General features: G+C 39.7%; 1 protein-coding gene across 4 annotated transcripts in view; it reads left to right on the top strand.

Annotated features, from left to right (window-relative positions):
* sh3rf2 (SH3 domain containing ring finger 2) overlaps window positions 1-17,205 on the top strand; it is a 61,715-nt gene extending 44,510 nt beyond the window's left edge. For all 4 annotated transcript variants that reach the window (XM_061899694.1, XM_061899697.1, XM_061899693.1 and 1 more), the window contains 6 exons: window positions 2,289-2,407; window positions 7,107-7,277; window positions 7,436-7,704; window positions 8,982-9,292; window positions 16,375-16,670; window positions 16,742-17,205. In XM_061899694.1, the coding sequence (XP_061755678.1) occupies window positions 2,289-2,407; window positions 7,107-7,277; window positions 7,436-7,704; window positions 8,982-9,292; window positions 16,375-16,670; window positions 16,742-16,922 (1,347 nt within the window). In that variant the 3' untranslated portion in view covers window positions 16,923-17,205. The remainder of the gene's footprint in view (window positions 1-2,288; window positions 2,408-7,106; window positions 7,278-7,435; window positions 7,705-8,981; window positions 9,293-16,374; window positions 16,671-16,741) is intronic.
* Window positions 17,206-18,294: the final 1,089 nt, after the last annotated feature.

Here is an 18,294-nt window from a genome sequence, read left to right as displayed (position 1 = left end):
AATCTCTCACTGATGGAAGGAGGTTTTGGCTCCAAATCTCAGGATACATGGCCCCATTCATTCTTTCCTTAACACGGATCAATCGTCCTGTCCCCTTAGCAGAAAAACAGCCCCAAAGCATGATGTTTCCACCCCCATGCTTCACAGTAGGTATGGTGTTCTTGGGATGCAACTCAGTATTCTTCTTCCTCCAAACACCACCAGTTGAGTTTATACCAAAATGGATACATGGATGATACAGCAGAGGATTGGGAGAATGTCATGTGGTCAGATGAAACCAAAATAGAACTTTTTGGTATAAACTCAACTCCTCGTGTTTGGAGGAAGAAGAATACTGAGTTGCATCCCAAGAACACCATACCTACTGTGAAGCATGGGGGTGGAAACATCATGCTTTGGGGCTGTTTTTCTGCTAAGGGGACAGGACGATTGATCCGTGTTAAGGAAAGAATGAATGGGGCCATGTATCGTGAGATTTTGAGGCAAAACCTCCTTCCATCAGTGAGAGCTTTGAATGGTTGACCAAATTCTTATTTTCTAACATAATTTACAAATTAATTATTTAAAATTCCTACAATGTGAATTCCTGGATTTGTTTCCACATTCTGTCTCTCCCAGTTGAAGTGTACCTATGATGAAAATGACAGACCTCTGTCATCATTTGAAGTGGGAGAACTTGCACAATCGCTGGCTGACTAAATACTTTTCTGCCCCACTGTATGTCCACAGTCGCATATGCCTGTTGGTTCCTAGAGCCAACACAAATCTCGGTTAAAAAGCCTTCAGATTTGTTGCTCCATGGTCATGGAATGTATTACAAAAGGATCTGAGGTTACCTGAACTGATCACTTTGGGGGAACGTCAGGCCATTTGAAAGAATCAAGAAGCGGTTTCTTTTTGGCACTATACTTGTTTTTAACTTGTTTTATTGAAACTTTTTATTTACTTTGTGTTTTTTATGCTTATGTTGTTAGCAGTTTGTAATTTTAACTATAGTGTGTGACTGCTTCTGTTTTTGTTGTGTTTTGCTGCTCTCTTGGCCAGGTCACTCTCACAAAAGAGATTTTAATCTCAATGTTTTGTTTTTTTTACCTGGTTAGGAGGAATGTGACATGAAAATGCTGTAAATACTTCATGTGACTGATTATGGTGTTCACATAAACATATGAACTGCAGGCAAATGCAGCAAATGTAAATGATGTGATCACACTCGCACTTTAATACCAACACAATACAACAGCTCAGGGTGATTTTTAAACTGACGCAATACGCAGCGCTTGACATTTTCTATCTTTAGAAGCCTGAGTCAGTAAATATTTTTATCCATTTAGAAAATGTCTAACCTGTATCTGTCAATTGTGGAAGCAAAAAATTGCATCATTCAATGCAAATTCAGAAATACCCGAGATGAGATCTGTTTTTGGTGACAAGTTTATTATTATTAAAGTTTACTAGTTAGTGTTTTAGTTGTATCATATTTCTCTGGTGCCACATAGTTTAATAGACAAGTTAACCCATTACAAAGACATACTGTATAACATGTAGTACATCATCATTTTACAGCTTAAAAAAATAAAATCTAATCAGATCCATTACAAATGTTTTAGTTGTACATGCAAACCAGAAGGTGGCACCAAACGTCTCTTCCAAAGCAGTCAGAGGTTGTCTTTTTGTCACAGTCCTCACACACTTACACCAACATGTGACACGGACAGAAATGAAAACAGTGTCTCAAAGGTTATCAAATACCAGAGGAGAAATGATGGTCCACATTTTAATATCATTGGGGTCAACAAAGCAGAGAAATTATATTTTTGATTTTAATCTACTAGTTATTTTACTTGAAAAAGAGGGATCATCTTTTATATTTAGGGTTGTCTTATTTTAGTCAATCCGGCCTTTTTTTTTAATTAGTTTTTTACTATTGTACTATTATCATCACCAACATTTGTATTGAACCAAAGCAGCACTTTATTGACAAGTGTTTTAATAATGTGGTTTACTCAATCTAAGGGATACAAAAAACAAAAAACAATTAAAGCTGTAGACATCGTCATTAAAAATATATTTTCCTTCTATTGCATCAAACTAGACGGTGCAGGTGTACCTAATTGTGTGGCCTGAGAATGTATTTTACGCTCTCTACTCCGAAAGTGTGTCCCCTTCCTGAGCTGCTGGAATTTCCCAACGCCACCCTGACTAATTTGTTCTGAGTGCTCTGGGGTTCAAAAGTTCTTTCCTCCTTTTAAATTCAACATGGTGATCATTGTGACTCCGTCTCGTTACAGAATGAGAAGATGGCCAACGAGGCACCGCCCAACATCTCGATGGCTCTGTTGAACCCCCAAATGTCTTCTTCATCTGCAGACAGCAAAACCTCTACCACACAGCAACTGTCCATCAGTGTGTGAGTCCTTTATTAAAGATTACACTAGAAATACATCATAAAAACATGAACCAAACAGGCAAATATTGGATATTTTCTCATAACTAGGTTTTGTGTAGCGCTAAAAATGATTTTTTTGTACTCCTTTTATTGTTTTTAATCTTTTGTTTTATTATTATGAATGTCCCCCACCCCACATACAAACACTACGTATGTTTACTTGTAATAAACACGGAATCATTGACTTCATCTTGGTTTAAATTAACTTTTTAAAACACCTTAATTAGGATTTTGCATTCAGCTTTTAATGGCTCCAGGATGTTGTATGGAAAACAACTTTAATAAGGTTTTTGACATTTAAAGATGGGATTAATACGTCTAGAAGATGTGATTGTAAACCACTTTCTTTATGCGTGTACTGCCATGGATCCATCATGGGATGCAGCCTTTTACGCACGGGCCAGTTTTCCTAAGGTGACAACCTTGAAGTACAGTAGATGATGCACCCCATGATCAGAAAACTTGTCCAGGGTGCACCCCGCCTTCCGCCGAATGTAGCTAAGATAGGCTCCAGCACCCACCTCAACCCCGAACGGGACAAGCGGTAGAAAATGGATGGATGGATGAATGTCTTAGTTTCATCAATGATGTATTTCATCAAGCGTTAAAATCAGTGATGTCTAGCCATCCATCCATCCATCCATCCATTTTCTACCGCTTATTCCCTTTGGGGTCGCGCTGGTGCCTTTCTCAGCTACAATCGGGCGGAAGGCAGTTTACACCCTGGACAAGTCGCCCCCTCATCGCAGGACCAACACAGATAGACAACATTCACACTCACATCATTAGGCCTTATTTGGTGATTTTTTTTTTTTTCAAACTTCTGTTTATTTGCTTGCTTGTTGTTACCAAATAGCGCAGACAAATTGAATATAAAATAGACCTAATGTAGGTAACAATCATACAAGCTGTCATTATCCATCTAAATATGACTGAATAGGTCAAGTTTCTCTTTACTTCATGTTGTAAATGGAAGATTAGCTGATTCATGTAGAATTGGATGATGATAATCATAATACATCTTTATTTTGCTATTTGTTCAACTTTGTATTAGTGCACATACTGGTGTTAAAGCCTCCCCTGTCTTTTAAAACGAGTGACGTACATGTTTCAAACTTTTAGGAAGGGTTCTTGAAAGCACCACAATTGTGCTACGGGATACAAAAGTCAAACTTAAACACTTTGTGTAACGCTGCCAAAAATGTATTCATCATGTTTTTACCTTTCTTTTATCATTTCATCCTGGTTCCCAAATGTTGCCACTGTGTGTGTGTGAATGCAAAATTGTGAGCTTTGAGGACTTTATGCCATGTGTACTATCAGCGGCCAGCATCGAACACTTACTAGGCTACCAGGGGGAATTAAACATGTTGCCTTTTTGGATTGTGCAACATGACCTACACCCGTAGGTCATGTTGCACAGTCCTAATTTGATTCAGACTACTTTATTGTTGAGATTAGGCAGGATATTTTATGTGATTCTAACTTTTATAACATATTTTATAACAGACGGATTTAAATGCAAGAAAAAAAATTCAAATATTCATAAAAGCCCAGGCCATTATCATATCCCGCGCCCAGTGGTTCTGGCCTTAAAAAAGGCCTTAGTGGCCACATGTGTGGACAGCACCTTTTAGCTCTTATTTCCAAAATTGAACATATGGATACCTATACTGCTATCTGGTGGTGTCAGAAGAGTACAACATACAATGGAACTTGGGGGAAAAAAAGTGCAAAAATAAAAATGAGCATGTCACTACATATGAAGTACACGTACACGTTTGTGTACTTATAGACTAAGTACATACTATCAAAAGATGATTTTTAGTTTTTATTCTAATTAGGGTCCAATAAACCCAAATAGCAAAGACGAATAAAAAAGCATGTAAACAAACAGCTTGGCCCTTAAGAGGTTAAACAAACGAATAGTGTAAACGTAACGGGAAACTGCATTTTTTTTTGGTATGTTGCCTATTGAAAGACATGACAATGAATGGATTTTATTTTTTTATGCATTCTCAATATAAAATAAATGTAAATAAGTCCACGGAGCCAATGGAATCTCGCCCATGAAATCCAATAAATAATCATTAAGTTAAAAAAACACCAACAGTACTCCATTTACATTTTGTGACTGGATTATTAACCAGGTTTTAGTGATATTAATATTATAAGCGCTAACGCGGACAAAGTATTTAGAGTGGCACCGGGATCACTCCAGTGTGTGCCTATGTTTATATCATTGAGTGGTCTGCTGCTTCCTAAAAGTTTCATTCTAGATCAGAAATCATGCATCTCACTTGGACATGAGACGTCTGAGTAGGTACCCCAAAGACTTGGTACACTTTGACAGCCATTTAGGACCCCAAACTGGCCAGAACGACACGAAAAAAGGCTTGGCTCCCTCCGCACCTCACCTCCTTTCTTCATGAGGATTATGAGACATTCTTCACCTGAATGGGAATACATGACAATCTTAGCAGTCTGCATCATAGTGACAGCAGACCTTGGCCATTAAGTGATGTTTGTTATGTTTGCTCTCATGAAGTCTGCAGCAAACGTTGCGATGGCTTTTTGAAATTTAAATATCAAAATGGGTAAATATTAAATGTTACAAATGTGTTGGTTACTGCATTACATACAGTATATACTTACATATTGTATGTAAAACTTTAGTAGAGATGTTTGATTGTTTTTTTAAGGGCTTTGTAGGCGGAATTGCGCGGCTCCTAATGGCACCATTGTAAGCGGACTTTTCATTGCATGTATTTAATATTTAGGATGCAAAAAATATATATAACATCCATCGTCATCCATCCATTTTCTACCGCTCGTCCCTTTTGGGGTCGCGGGTGGTGCCGGAGCCTATCTCAGCTGCATTCGGGCGGAAAGCGGGGTACACCCTGGACAAGTTGCCATTCCATCGCAGATGTCTTTCATAATGATTGTGAAGGATAGGTCAAATTTCCAAAAAAGTGCAGTTCCCCTTTAAGCTCAGCGTTATTAAAATGAAACAGTAAAGACAATCAAGCACAGATTGAAAAAACAACAACCTGTTTCTACAGGTTGTTGTTTTTTATTGCAGATGTGCCTCATGAATGTATGAATTGATTAATGTGGACCCCGACTTAAAGAAGTTGAAAAACTTATTGGGGTGTTACCATTTAGTGGTCAATTGTACGGAATATGTACTGTACTGTGCAATCTACTAATAAAAGTTTCAATCAATCAATCAAAAGTATATGTACAAATGTTTCACAAGTGTAGAATCGTGTAAAACAAAAACCCAACAAAGGAACTTCTCTTTTTTAAGAATTTTGCCTATCATTCACAATACTAAAACACAAACACATATTTTTATTTTGTTATGCATTCTAACTAATAAATATGCTGGCAGAAGTCCGCTTCCAATGGATTCAGTCAGTCGCTCTATTGCCTATGAAGATCTTTTGAAAAAATCCAAATGCCTATCAACATTTTATATACATCCTGTAATTATACCTCTTTAATGTAGAAACAGACACATTCATAATAACATGTCATATTTATCTATTTTGTTCATTTTTAAGCATACAGCAGTGAGTTAATTTCATACATGCATCAGCATTGCAGTTTTCCTTTAATTACTTTACTTCTCACGGCAGACTCCATGAGATCCAACACGCATAATAAAACATCACTTACTGCACAATGTCTGCGTTCACTGGTATGCCTACTGATGGGTTGTTCATATCTTCCCATTTAGATGAAGAATTAATCATCATCTTTTTCGCCATTTGCGGGTTTTAGTTGGCTGTCAAAGTGTACCAACTCATCTGTTTATGTCCACGTATTTTTACTATCAAGGTGGGAGACATATCTTCCCATTTAGATGAAGAATTAATCATCATCTTTTTCGCCATTTGCGGGTTTTAGTTGGCTGTCAAAGTGTACCAACTCATCTGCTTATGTCTACGTATTTTTACTATCAAGGTGAGAGACAAGATTTATCATCTAAAATTAACTTTCACAAGCTCAGAAGCAAGAGAGCAGCTCCCTAGCTCCTGATGCCTATACAGCATCATTAGGAAGTTACCTCCATCTGATCAATGTGCCGCTAGGTCCTAATGTTAGCGTTTATAATAACGATATTGCTAATACTTTGTTAAATATGCAATTGAGATATTGTTGGTGTTGTTTTTAGTGTTTTTTATAGACTGAAGCGACAGAAAGACATTAAGGCTCCCACTGGCTCCATCGTAATACGACTTTTATTTACGAATTAGAATGCATTTATAAAAAACGTGTTCTTGTCTCTCATGAGGATGGTGAATTATAGACAAAATTCCCCAAAAAAGTGATGACAAAGAGGTTTCTCAGCACGTTTATTGTAAATGTGCATGTGGTTTACGCGCTTCTTTATAAAAAACAACAATGTTTTTATTTAAAAATTGCCCCTGCATGACTGGTTGAGGAAAAATGCCAAATACAATTCTATTGATGTTCTGAACAGAGCTCCTGGGTGATGTGCTATCATATCTGATGGTGGCTCAAATTATAAAATTGAAGCTATATTTTTTGCTAGGACATTTTTCACTTGAATTCAGATGTGTTCAGTCGAGACATGTTAACTCTGGTTCCACTGTAATGTCTGCTAATGAAAGGTTACCTCACCCTTCAGGTGTGCTGTGCTGTACTCTTATAAGCCACATCGCCCTGAGGAGCTGGAGCTGAGGAAAGGCGAGATGGTGGGAGTGTACGGGAAGTTCAAGGAAGGCTGGCTGCGTGGGTTATCTCTCAGAACGGGCAAAGTGGGCGTCCTGCCCAGCAACTATATCACTCCTGTGCTCAGGTGAAAGGTTACCGTCCCTGACGGCCGAATGACGCATTGGATGCAAATGCAATGCAATTGTGTGGGCAGGAAGATGTTTAATCATGCACTTTTCCATGTGTCAGTATTATGAAAGAATGTATTCCTCCATGCTAATGTTTTTCCTTGCCTCACCACAGAACTTCGGCCAGACTCCTGGAGACCAAAGCGGCGAGCTCGTCCTCCCAGCACAGCACAGCGGCGGGAAAGAAGCCCACAGCCGCCAGGAATCCTGTCCTTGCTGTTGATAGGGTGAACACTAATGGATCGCAATACCCGGCAGCACAGGTGGCACCTGTGCCAAACGGAGTGCAGCACGCAATGTCCTCCCCAGGCGCTGGAAAATCATCTTTCTATGGAAGCTCGCAAGGTTGGGAGACAGTGAGGCGCTTCTTTAACCCACAAAGAGGTGAATGAACAGCAATATTTCTGGATGTTGTAAAAAATATACAGTACAGACTAAAAGTTTGGACACACCTTCTCATTCAATGCGTTTTCTTTATTTTCCTGACTATTTACATTGTGGATTGTCATTGAAGGCTTTAAAACTATGAATGAACACGTGGAGTTATGGACTTGTCCAAAAAAAGGTGAAATGACTGAAAACATGTCTTATATTCTAGTTTCTTCAAAATAGCCACTTTTTGCTCTGATTACTGCTTTGCACACTCTTGGCATTCTCTCGACGAGCTTCAAGAGGTAGTCACCTGAAATGCTTTTCACTTCACAGGTGTGCTTGAAGCTCATGGAGAGAATGCCAAGAGTGTAAGGATAGCTATTTTGAAGAAACTGGAAACTTTTTTTTTTTAAGTACATAACTCCACATTTGTGGAGTTATGTACTTAGTTTTCAGGGGTCGGCAACCTTTACCACTCAAAGAGCCATTTCGACCCGTTTCACAAAATGAGGAAGACAATGGGAGCCGCAACTATTCTCGCCAATATCTGATGGTGGTCACCTAGATCAGTGGTCCCCAACCTTTTTGTATCCGCGGACCAGTCAACGCTTAATAATTTGTCCCGCGGCCCGATGGTTGGGGACCACTGACCTAGATGACCAGAATAAGGACATGCAATGAAGCCATTGCCTTAAACACCTTCTACAACATGTACAAACTGCTTGCCAGTCCAGCAACATGTTGTGAGAACCTTCCGCGGATGCACGCACACGACTGGAAGGCATACTGGGTGACACAGAGTACACTGACGCTTGTGATATAAACAACTATAACACTCCTACTAATATGCGCCACATTGTGAACCCACACAAAAGACGAATGACAAACACATTTCGGGTGAAAATCCTCACAGTAACACAACATAAGCGCAACACAACAAATACCCAGAATCCTTTGCATCCATGACCATTCCTGACTATGTTATACACCCCGCGAGCACCGAACCCCGCCCACCTCAACCATGCAGAGAACGTTGACTCCGGGTGACGTCGGGGAGAGGCATTGAATTCCGGAATCTCCCCGCAACAATCTGGGGGGTCGGCGATGGTGCAGCTGAGCCGCATCAGAGTTGCCAAAGAGCCGCATGCGGCTTGCCGACCCCTGATAGTTTTGATGCCTTCAGTGACAATCTACAATGTAAATAGTCCTGAAAATAAAGAAAACTCATTGAATGAGAAGGCCTGTGGTGTATCCCTCAAAATGTTTCTTACTTTGAATTCTTTTTTTAGTATCCAATCCTTTCAACCATTCGTCCAATTTGAATGTACCCTCCTACTCGGAGCACTTTGCCCAAGTTCAAGCGTCAGGCTACTCGCCTGCCATGCAGAGGAAGAAAAACGGCGGACTTCTGCCTGGCTCCGGAAGAACAGTAGGCCGCCCGAGTGAGCCCACAGTGCTCTCTGCTGTCCCCCATCCCAGGGACCGGGACTTCACCTCGTCTCATGAGACGGGAGGACATTATCTGCATGAACGACAGCCGTCCAGTGGGCCGCAGTCCATTCTTATCAGACCCGAGTTCCACAAGAGCCCGACAGACAAGGTACAGTGGAAAATCATAGTTTGGATAGCACAGATGATTTATTTCACATTTCTTTACGTAAGCATTTTTGGATATCTGAGGCAAGATTGACAGGGCACATGAGATGAAATGTCAAATTAGTGCTTTTTCCTTGCCATTTAAAAAATCCAAAATTAATACAGTACCAGTATTTAAAAGGCTTAATGGCCACATGCGTGGACAGCACCTTTAGCTCTTATTTCCAAAAATGTGTACACAACTGAATTGGAGTCTTGTGGTTGCTTATTTGGACACTTATACTGCCACCTGGTGGTGTCAGAAGAGTTTAACCTACAATGGAATTTGGGGGGAAAAAAAGTGTAAAAATAAGAATTAGCGTGTCACTAAACATGAGTACACGTTTGTGTATTTATGGACTAAGTACATCATATCAAAACATTATTCTTAGTTGTTATTGTAATTAGTGTCCAATAAGCCCAAATGGCGAAGAGAAATTTAAAAAAAGCATAGGTTGATTGGCAACACTAAATTGTCCCTAGTGTGTGAATGTGAGTGAGAATGTTGTCTGTCTATCTGTGTTGGCCCTGCGATGAGGTGGCGACTTGTCCAGGGTGTACCCTGCCTTCCGCCCGATTGTAGCTGAGATAGGCACCAGCGCCCCCCGCGATCCCGAAAGGGAATAAGCGGTAGAAAATGGATGGATGTAAACAAACAGTTTAGGCCTTAAGAGGTTAAATATGAGGGAGGTCTTATTAGACCAGGGGTGACAAGTACGTCCAACGCGAGCTACCACTCGATCTCTAGTCAGGTTTGTAAAAAATAGGCTTAAAAATGAGCTATCGTTAATCCTCACTAAGACATCAGTCTCGTCACTTAATTGGCATTCACGGCACCAGAGGGTCTTCTAAGATGACGCTGGCTGCTGCAAACTCATTATTAATCAAAAAATGACCGACAGGAAGGCGAGAAACATTTTTTATTTCAACAGACTCTCGCACCGCACCTGCTGTCAAAACTCTAAAAGACCGACTGCACAGTTCCTATCTTCACTATAAAAGCGCTGCTTCATCCTGCTTGCGCTAACAAAATAAGAGAGTCAGAAAGCTAGCAAGCTACGGAGTTTGCTGCCAATGTATTTCTTGTAAAGTGTATAAAAAGGAGTACAGAAGCCGGACAAATAAGATGCTAAAAACCAACCACTTTCATGTGGTATTGGACAGAAAAGAGGACTTTTTTTTCTCCATTTGCAAATGCGGACGTTATCACTACTGTCTTGATTCCAACCAATGCAAGTCATCAGAATCAGGTAATTCACCGACTTACATTCTTGTCTTCATGAAAGAAAGGAATCGATATGTGTTAAACATGCTTCTATTATCATTAAACACCTTTAACTTGTTAACAAACATGTCTTATTCATGAATAAATACATTTAAAATGAGATATGTATCAATGAGGTAGATCCCCTCAACTTTGTCAGTTGAAAAGTAGCTCGCCTGCAGAAATAGTCGGGCCACCCCTGGATTAGTCATGTTTTTTGTCCCTTGACAATTTTCAGCCAATCTTCACACTTGGCGGTTTTATCCCGTCACACCATCATTTAGAATATTTGATATGCCTTGACTACATGTTGTCAATTATGGGCTAAATATATATTTGATTCTTTAAATAATAATTTTATGGGATTAGGAAACGATGTTCTCATCAGAAAAATAATGATTGAAAGAATTGTGCCATCACTGAAGTCTGCATGGATTTGCAATAATCGTACTTTAAATATTGCAGATTACCTTTGGATATTTTTGAAAACCTTATTACACCATTTTTTTGGTCTTAAAATCAGTATTTTCAATCACAACATGGCTAAATAAACTACAAATATCAATCAATCTCTTTACCCTTGCCCTGAAAAAAGATCTTACAGGCTGAAATGCGTAAGCGTGTTTTTACTAGACAAGCCGAGTACTAATAAATAGTTTGAATCTTTTCCCTTTTAAAGTGCCTCAGATTTTTCTTCTAAATTTCACTTGGATCTTTAATCTGAAGAGCACAAGAGGAACACATTTTGCTACAACCAAGCAGCACTCTGTGCATTTTTGCTTTTTTATTTAAAAATATCAATACTTCAGTATAGAGTTGTACTGTATACCGGTACCAGATAGATAGATAGTATATTATTGATTCCTTCAGGAGAGTTCCTTCAGGAAAATTAAAATTCCTGCAGCAGTGTACAGAGTTGAAATCAATTTAAAAAGTAATGGGGGTGTAAATGGAAACAAAATAGAAAAATATTACAATAAGAATAAAAATAAAAAGCAACAATGAGGAATATAAATAGAACAGTAAAATAAGAATATAAGAAGAGAAACTAGGCCGTAGTGACCATGTCATGACTAGTATAGTATCGCGGTCAATCAAATGAATCAAAAACAGTACTATACTCTGTTTGAAAAGTACCGGTTCCTGGGCATGAGGAGCATGTTCGGCAGCGCACAATCACAGAGTACTTACAAGCAGACAGTGTGTGGACAGAAAAAGGGAGAACAGACGCATTTTGGCCTAAAAAGTAACGATAAAGGTGAAGCTAAACACTGAAACGCCCTCAGGAAGAGGCGCTTTAAAACATGGCTGGCTAGCTAGCAGCTAACATCCATTTGCAGTCTGCAGTGTTTTAGCTACTTCTAAATCACTAATCCTCGCCTCCATGGCGACAAATAAAGTGAGTTTCAAGTATCATCCCTGCAGGACGAGGAAGAGCGAAACATGGAGGATAAAACAGCTCACCGTTGTCTCTGCTAAAAGAAAGCTAGCGTGTCTGAATGTAAACAAATGCCATGGGTGGATCTACACCTGACATCCACTGTATTGATACCAAGTACGGTGGCTATTAAGACGATACCACTATGATTACATAGATATTTTTTATCCTCACAAAATCTTTTTTTAAATATTTTTTTATAATTCATATTCTACTCATTTAGTCAGGAAATATGTCTTTGGACACATGAGAACTTAAATCCTGTATGATCTTTTAAGTACTTGGTAGCGGATCAATACCTCAATTTGTGCTATCATCCAAAACTAATGTCAAGTATCCAAACAACAGAAGAAGAAGCGATGATTACATTTGAACAGAAGTGTAGATAGATCATGTTAAAACACAAAATAAGCAGATATTAACAGTAAATGAACAAGTAGACTAATAATCCATTTTTAATAGAATGATAAATGACACAATATGTTACTGCGTACGTCAGCAGACAAATTAAAAGCCTTCGTCTACTTGCTTAATACGATAAGACAGGTTGTTTTGTATGTTCACTATTTTAATGAAGGACACAATTGTTCCATCCATCCATTTCCTAGGACTGTGGTGCTGGAGCCTATCTCAGCTGCATAAACAGATGTTTAATGTATTGTTAGATTTGTTGTTCAAATAAAGTCAATAATGCCATTTGTTTGTGGTCTACTTTATTTAGAAAAGCACCAAAGTATCGAAATACATTTTGGTACCGGTACCGAAATATTTGGATCAAGACAAGCCTACTTCAGTAGTATCGGCCACTAGATGAGATCAAACCACTCAGAGTGCTGTTCAGTAAACTCTGATAGGCTCAGCTACAGCCAGCCTTACATATTGTAAATAATGCTTGAAAAGTTTTTTTTTCATGCCGAGAAGGCTCTAATGCTTTTAAAAGGTCAAACAGCTTTTTAATGTCCAAGCTATGAAAATATTTTGATTATCAATCACTCCTACTTCACGGAAATTCATTTATCGCAGTCATGTCTGCAACCTCTCTGGGACGGGGGGCGGGAGGTACTAGGATGACAGGGGATGCAAAACAATAACAGTGCAATACTTTTTCATAACATGGTCACTACTGCCTACTTTGTCTTGTTATATTCTTATTTGACTGTTATATTGTTATTCCCATTGTTATTCTTTTTGTAATATTTCTCTATTTTGTTTCCTTTTAAACCCCCATTATTTACTTTTTACTTTTTTTTTTTTTTTTAATTGATCTCAACTCTGTACACAGCTGCTGGAATTTTAATTTTCCTGAAGGAACTCTCCTGAAGGAATCAATAAGTACTATCTATCTATCTATCAATTTGTGGCGATAAAGGAGGAATGTCCATAGCCAATTCATACTTTAAAAAGGATCGTGTTTAAATGATAAATGGATTATATTTGTATAGCGTTTTTCTACCTTCAAGGTACTCAAAGCGCTTTGACACTATTTCCACATCCACACACACATGCACACACTGATGGAGGGAGCTGCCATGCAAGTCCCTAGCCACGAGCCATCAGGAGCAAGGGTGAAGTGTCTTGCTTAAGCACACAATGGATGTAACTAGGATGGCGGAAGCCATGAACAAGTTGCTGGCACGGATGCTCTACCACCCGAGCCCTGCCGTATGGTCATACATACCCGGTTTGACGTCAATTAGGATCATCTGCTACTGTAAAAATGACTCTTAGCATAATATGTTAGGTTAACATAGCAGTTGGTTATTTATGCCTCATATAACCTACACTTATTCAGCCTGTTCTTCACTATTCTTTATTTATTTTAAATTGCCTTTCAAATGTCTATTCTTGGTGTTGGCTTTTATCAAATAAATTTCCCCCCAAAATGCGACTTATACTCCAGTGCGACTTATATATGTTTTTTTTTCCTTCTTTATTTTGTATTTTCCGCAGGTGCGACTTATATTCCGAAAAATACGGTATATATCGTTTCCTGGGATGAGGTGGCAACTTGTCCAGGGTGTACTTTGCCTTCCGCCCGATTGTAGCTGAGATAGGCTCCAGCACCCCCGTGGCCCCGAAGGGAATAAGCGGTAGAAAATGGATGGATGGAAATTTTAAGAATGTATTCTTTATTTTGGGGGCCAAAGTAAGACAAAGAAAAGAATCCGAAGTTGTCTTTATATTTAAGATATTATGCCATGGTTTTAGCAGTCCGGCCCGCGTGGGAATAGATTTTGCTTCATGCGGCCATTGAGGTCAAATATACTTTTTCCATTTTTGGCAAAGTAAGACAAAGAAAAGAATCTGAAGTTGTCATTATTTTTAAAGTCCTACTGAAAGCCACTACTAGCGACCACACAGTCTGATAGTTTATATATCAATGATGAAATATTAACATTGCAACACATGACAATACGGCCGCTTTAGTTTACTAAATTGCAATTTTAAATTTCCCGCGAAGTATCGTGTTGAAAACGTCGCGGTATGATGACGCGTGCGTTTGACTTCACCGGTTGTAGCTGACATTTTTTTCCAGCCCGATCCCAGCTATAAATTGTCTGCTTTAATCGCATAATTCCACAGTATTCTGGACATCCGTGTTGCTGAATCTTTTGCAATTTGTTCATTAATAATGGAGACGTCAAAGAAGAAAGATGTAGGTGGGAAGCGGTATATTGCGGCCGCCTTTAGCAACACAAACACAGCCGGTGTTTCCTTGTTTACTTTCTTGAAAGCTGACGGTGAAGCTTTACTATGGAACAGAGCGCTCAAGCAAACATGGTTCCCGACCACATGTCAACCGGCAGGTTTCGGTGAGAAAATTGTGGTAATAAGTCGGCTCTTACTGTAGACGTGAGCGGAGCTTGCGTCCTCCTCAGAGACACTGGCGGTCAACACACCCGTGGCCACACCCCTCCGACTTTCAGGTACCATATAATCTTAATAAAACACTAGTAACAATAAGCAGATAAGGTATTTTCCAGAATTATCCTAGTAAATGTGTCATAACGTCTGAATCGCTCCCACTGCCCTCGCCTTTTTTATTTATTTATTTTTTTTTATTACTAGTCCTTCACTCTCGCTATCTTCATCCACAAATTATTCATCCTCGCTCAAATTAATAGGGAAATTGTCGCTTTTTCGGTCCGAATCGCTCTAGCTGCTGGTGGCCATGATTGTAAACAATGTTCAGATGTGAGGAGCTCCACAACCCGTGACGTCACGCGCACATCGTCTGCTACTTCCGGTACAGGCAAGGCTTTTTTATTAGCGACCAAAAGTTGCCAACTTTATGGTGGATGTTCTCTACTAAATCCTTTCAGCAAAAATATGGCAATATGGTGAAATGATGAAGTATGACACATAGAATGGAGCTGCTATCCCCGTTTAAATAAGAACATCTCATTTCAGTAGGCCTTTAAGTTATTATGCCATGATTTTACTGGTCCGGCCAGCGTGGGCATAGCCTAGTGGTTAGAGTGTCCGCCCTGCGATGGGTAGGTCCTGAGTTCAAATCCCGGCTGAGTCTTACCAAAGACTATAAAAATGGGAGCCATTACCTCCCTGCTTGGTATTCAGCATTAAGGGTTGGATTTGGGGGTTAAATCACCAAAAATGATTCCCGGGCGTGGCCACTGCTGCTGCTCACTGCTCCCCTCACCTCCCAGGGGGTGATCAAGGGTGATGGGTCAAATGCAGAGAATAATTAGTGTGTGTGTGACAATCAGGGGAACTTTTTAACTTTTTTCACTTCATGCGGCCCTTGAGCTAGAATGAGTTTGACACCTCTGGAATAAACTAACAATTCTGTTGAAAAATAATGAATTATCAAATTTTGACATATGACATCTTTTTCTTACTAATTGGAGTAAACCTGCGACCTCGCCTACTGAGTTTCATGCCATCTCTTGCGCTGGTATAATAAAATTCCTTGAATGCTTGAAGTGAGTTATATTTATATAGCGCTTTTCTCTAGTGACTCAAAGCGCTTTACATAGTGAAACCCAATATCTAAGTTACATTTAAAGCAGTGTGGGTGGCACTGGGAGCAGGTGGGTCAAGTGTCTTGCCCAAGGACACAACGGCAGTAACCAAGATGGCACAAGCGGGAATCGAACCTGCAACCCTCAAGTTGCTGACACGGCCACTCTACCAACCGAGCTAAAGCATTAAAGGAAATGCAGGAAACCAACACAGTTGACCAAATTCTTTGTGATCCATGAATCAAAAGTGTCCATCAATTAAAATACTCTTGAATAAACTTAGTGATCTTCCAAAGAATGCGGTTGCTTTGAAGGAAATGGGTTTCCACTGTTTTTATAACTTTCATTCTTGATGTTTGTAGCCTGTCAAGTCGGTGCGCTTCGTCACAGATGAAGACCCTTCACTTCCACGTCTTCGGACCTCTTCATGGTCTTCAGGAAGCCAGCTCCCCTCCAGTTTCGCCCCGGTGCCTCCCTCGCTGGACGCCTGGGCACCATCCCTCACTTTGGGAAGAGACGGACCCGGAATCATTCTCAAAGATGGAAAAGCTCCAGCTCTCCGGAAAGGCATGGAAACGCTTCTTTCAGACGTGAACTCTAACCCGCAAAAGACGATGTCGTCCCACCCGCCGCTCTCGACCCAGTTCAGCCCCTCCAGGTACTTTCAGCATTTCTTAGCGTTTTATGACTTGATGCGTGGAACCAGGTTTTGCTTTCATTCCTCTTCAGACACCGAGTGACCACAACACATCTAGCCCAGATGGACTCCGAGCTCAGTCTTCTTCAAGGAGAGCTGGTTCTGGTCCACAGACCTCGACCCGATGGCCGAGTCCTGGTTACTCAGGAGAGCAGCGGCCGGACGGGCCTTTTTCACAGTAGTATTCTTCACGGTCTGGAGAGGATCAGTTGACTCTGACTGGAATGAATCAAGTTTATAAGAGATTTCCATGAAGGATTTAGTTTTTGCCCTCTGTCCATATTCAAATCCTAGAGATATATTTTGTGTTTTTCAGTGTATGAGCATGCAATGTATGTCTCACTTGGACTGAGAATTTGCACAACAACCCACCAAATGTTCCCATGTTTATGCCCGTGTTACATCGGTGAGTGCCTTTGTCAAAACCCAGAAAGAAACAATATCACTATGTATGGTCAAATATTCTCTGTGACAATAAAGCACCTAAAACAACCAACCTTTACATGACTTGTTGGCCTCATGTCTTAATACAAACTCAACTGCAGCATCAAATTTACATTTTTGGCCAACACAGATTGTGAGAACTGAGATTTACTTTGTCTATTATTTGATTAGTAATCGAAGATAATAAATGCCTGATGGCAGTCGACTGCAATAGAATGTAACAACCATACCAGGGTGTCCAAACTGCGACCTGGGGGCCATTTGCCAACGACAGCAAATGTTTTAACGGCCCGTGGCCCATTTTAAAAATAATATTAAAAAAAACAAGTGAAATAAGAGAAGCTCCTGCTTCTTTAAATCTGTCATTAAAAATAATATTAAATAGAAATCGATGTTATGAATTATTGAGCTATTGAAGGGTATGATTACTTCAAAGCAAATATAACATTTTGGGGTAAATGTTGCATTTTTTTTGTGTTTGCCGTATAATAAACACGGTTTTCTTTTGACAAAATGACAAAAAAACCCTTGTAATAGGATAAATCTTGATTTTGGATCTGGGGACTCAAGTGTTGAAAGTTAAAAATAAAAAAAAATTATTTTAAACAATTTTTTAAGTGGGGCCTTTTTCAATCAATCAATCAATGTTTATTTATATAGCCCCAAATCCCAAATGTCTCAAAGGACTGCACAAACCATTACGACTACAACATCCTTGGAAGAACCCACAAAAGGGCAAGGAAAACTCACACCCAGTGGGCAGGGAGAATTCACATCCAGTGGGACGCCAGTGACAATGCTGACTATGAGAAACCTTGGAGAGGACCTCAGATGTGGGCAACCCATCCCCCCCCCCCCCCTCTAGGGGACCGAAAGCAATGGATGTCGAGCGGGTCTAACATTTTTGGATTTCCAAAAATTTTAGTGACTATAAAAAAAAATAATGAATTAAAATCAATGTTCTGAAAGTATTGATCTATTTAAGGCTCCACTTCACATCGAATATTCCACTTCAAAATCTTTTTGGGAGAAAATGTTGCATTTTGGACTACATTGTGCCGAGTGTGAAATCTGGTTGAGGCAAAAATTATGGTGTTTTGTTGTTTTCCGGGAGTTGTGCTTGACCCCTTAGTTCCAGTGA

The sequence above is a fragment of the Nerophis ophidion genome, linkage group LG05 (genome assembly GCF_033978795.1).
Source record: "Nerophis ophidion isolate RoL-2023_Sa linkage group LG05, RoL_Noph_v1.0, whole genome shotgun sequence".
NCBI classification, from domain to species: domain Eukaryota; kingdom Metazoa; phylum Chordata; class Actinopteri; order Syngnathiformes; family Syngnathidae; genus Nerophis; species Nerophis ophidion.
Note: the sequence above shows the minus strand (reverse complement) of the source record. Positions and strands in the feature narration are given on the sequence as shown.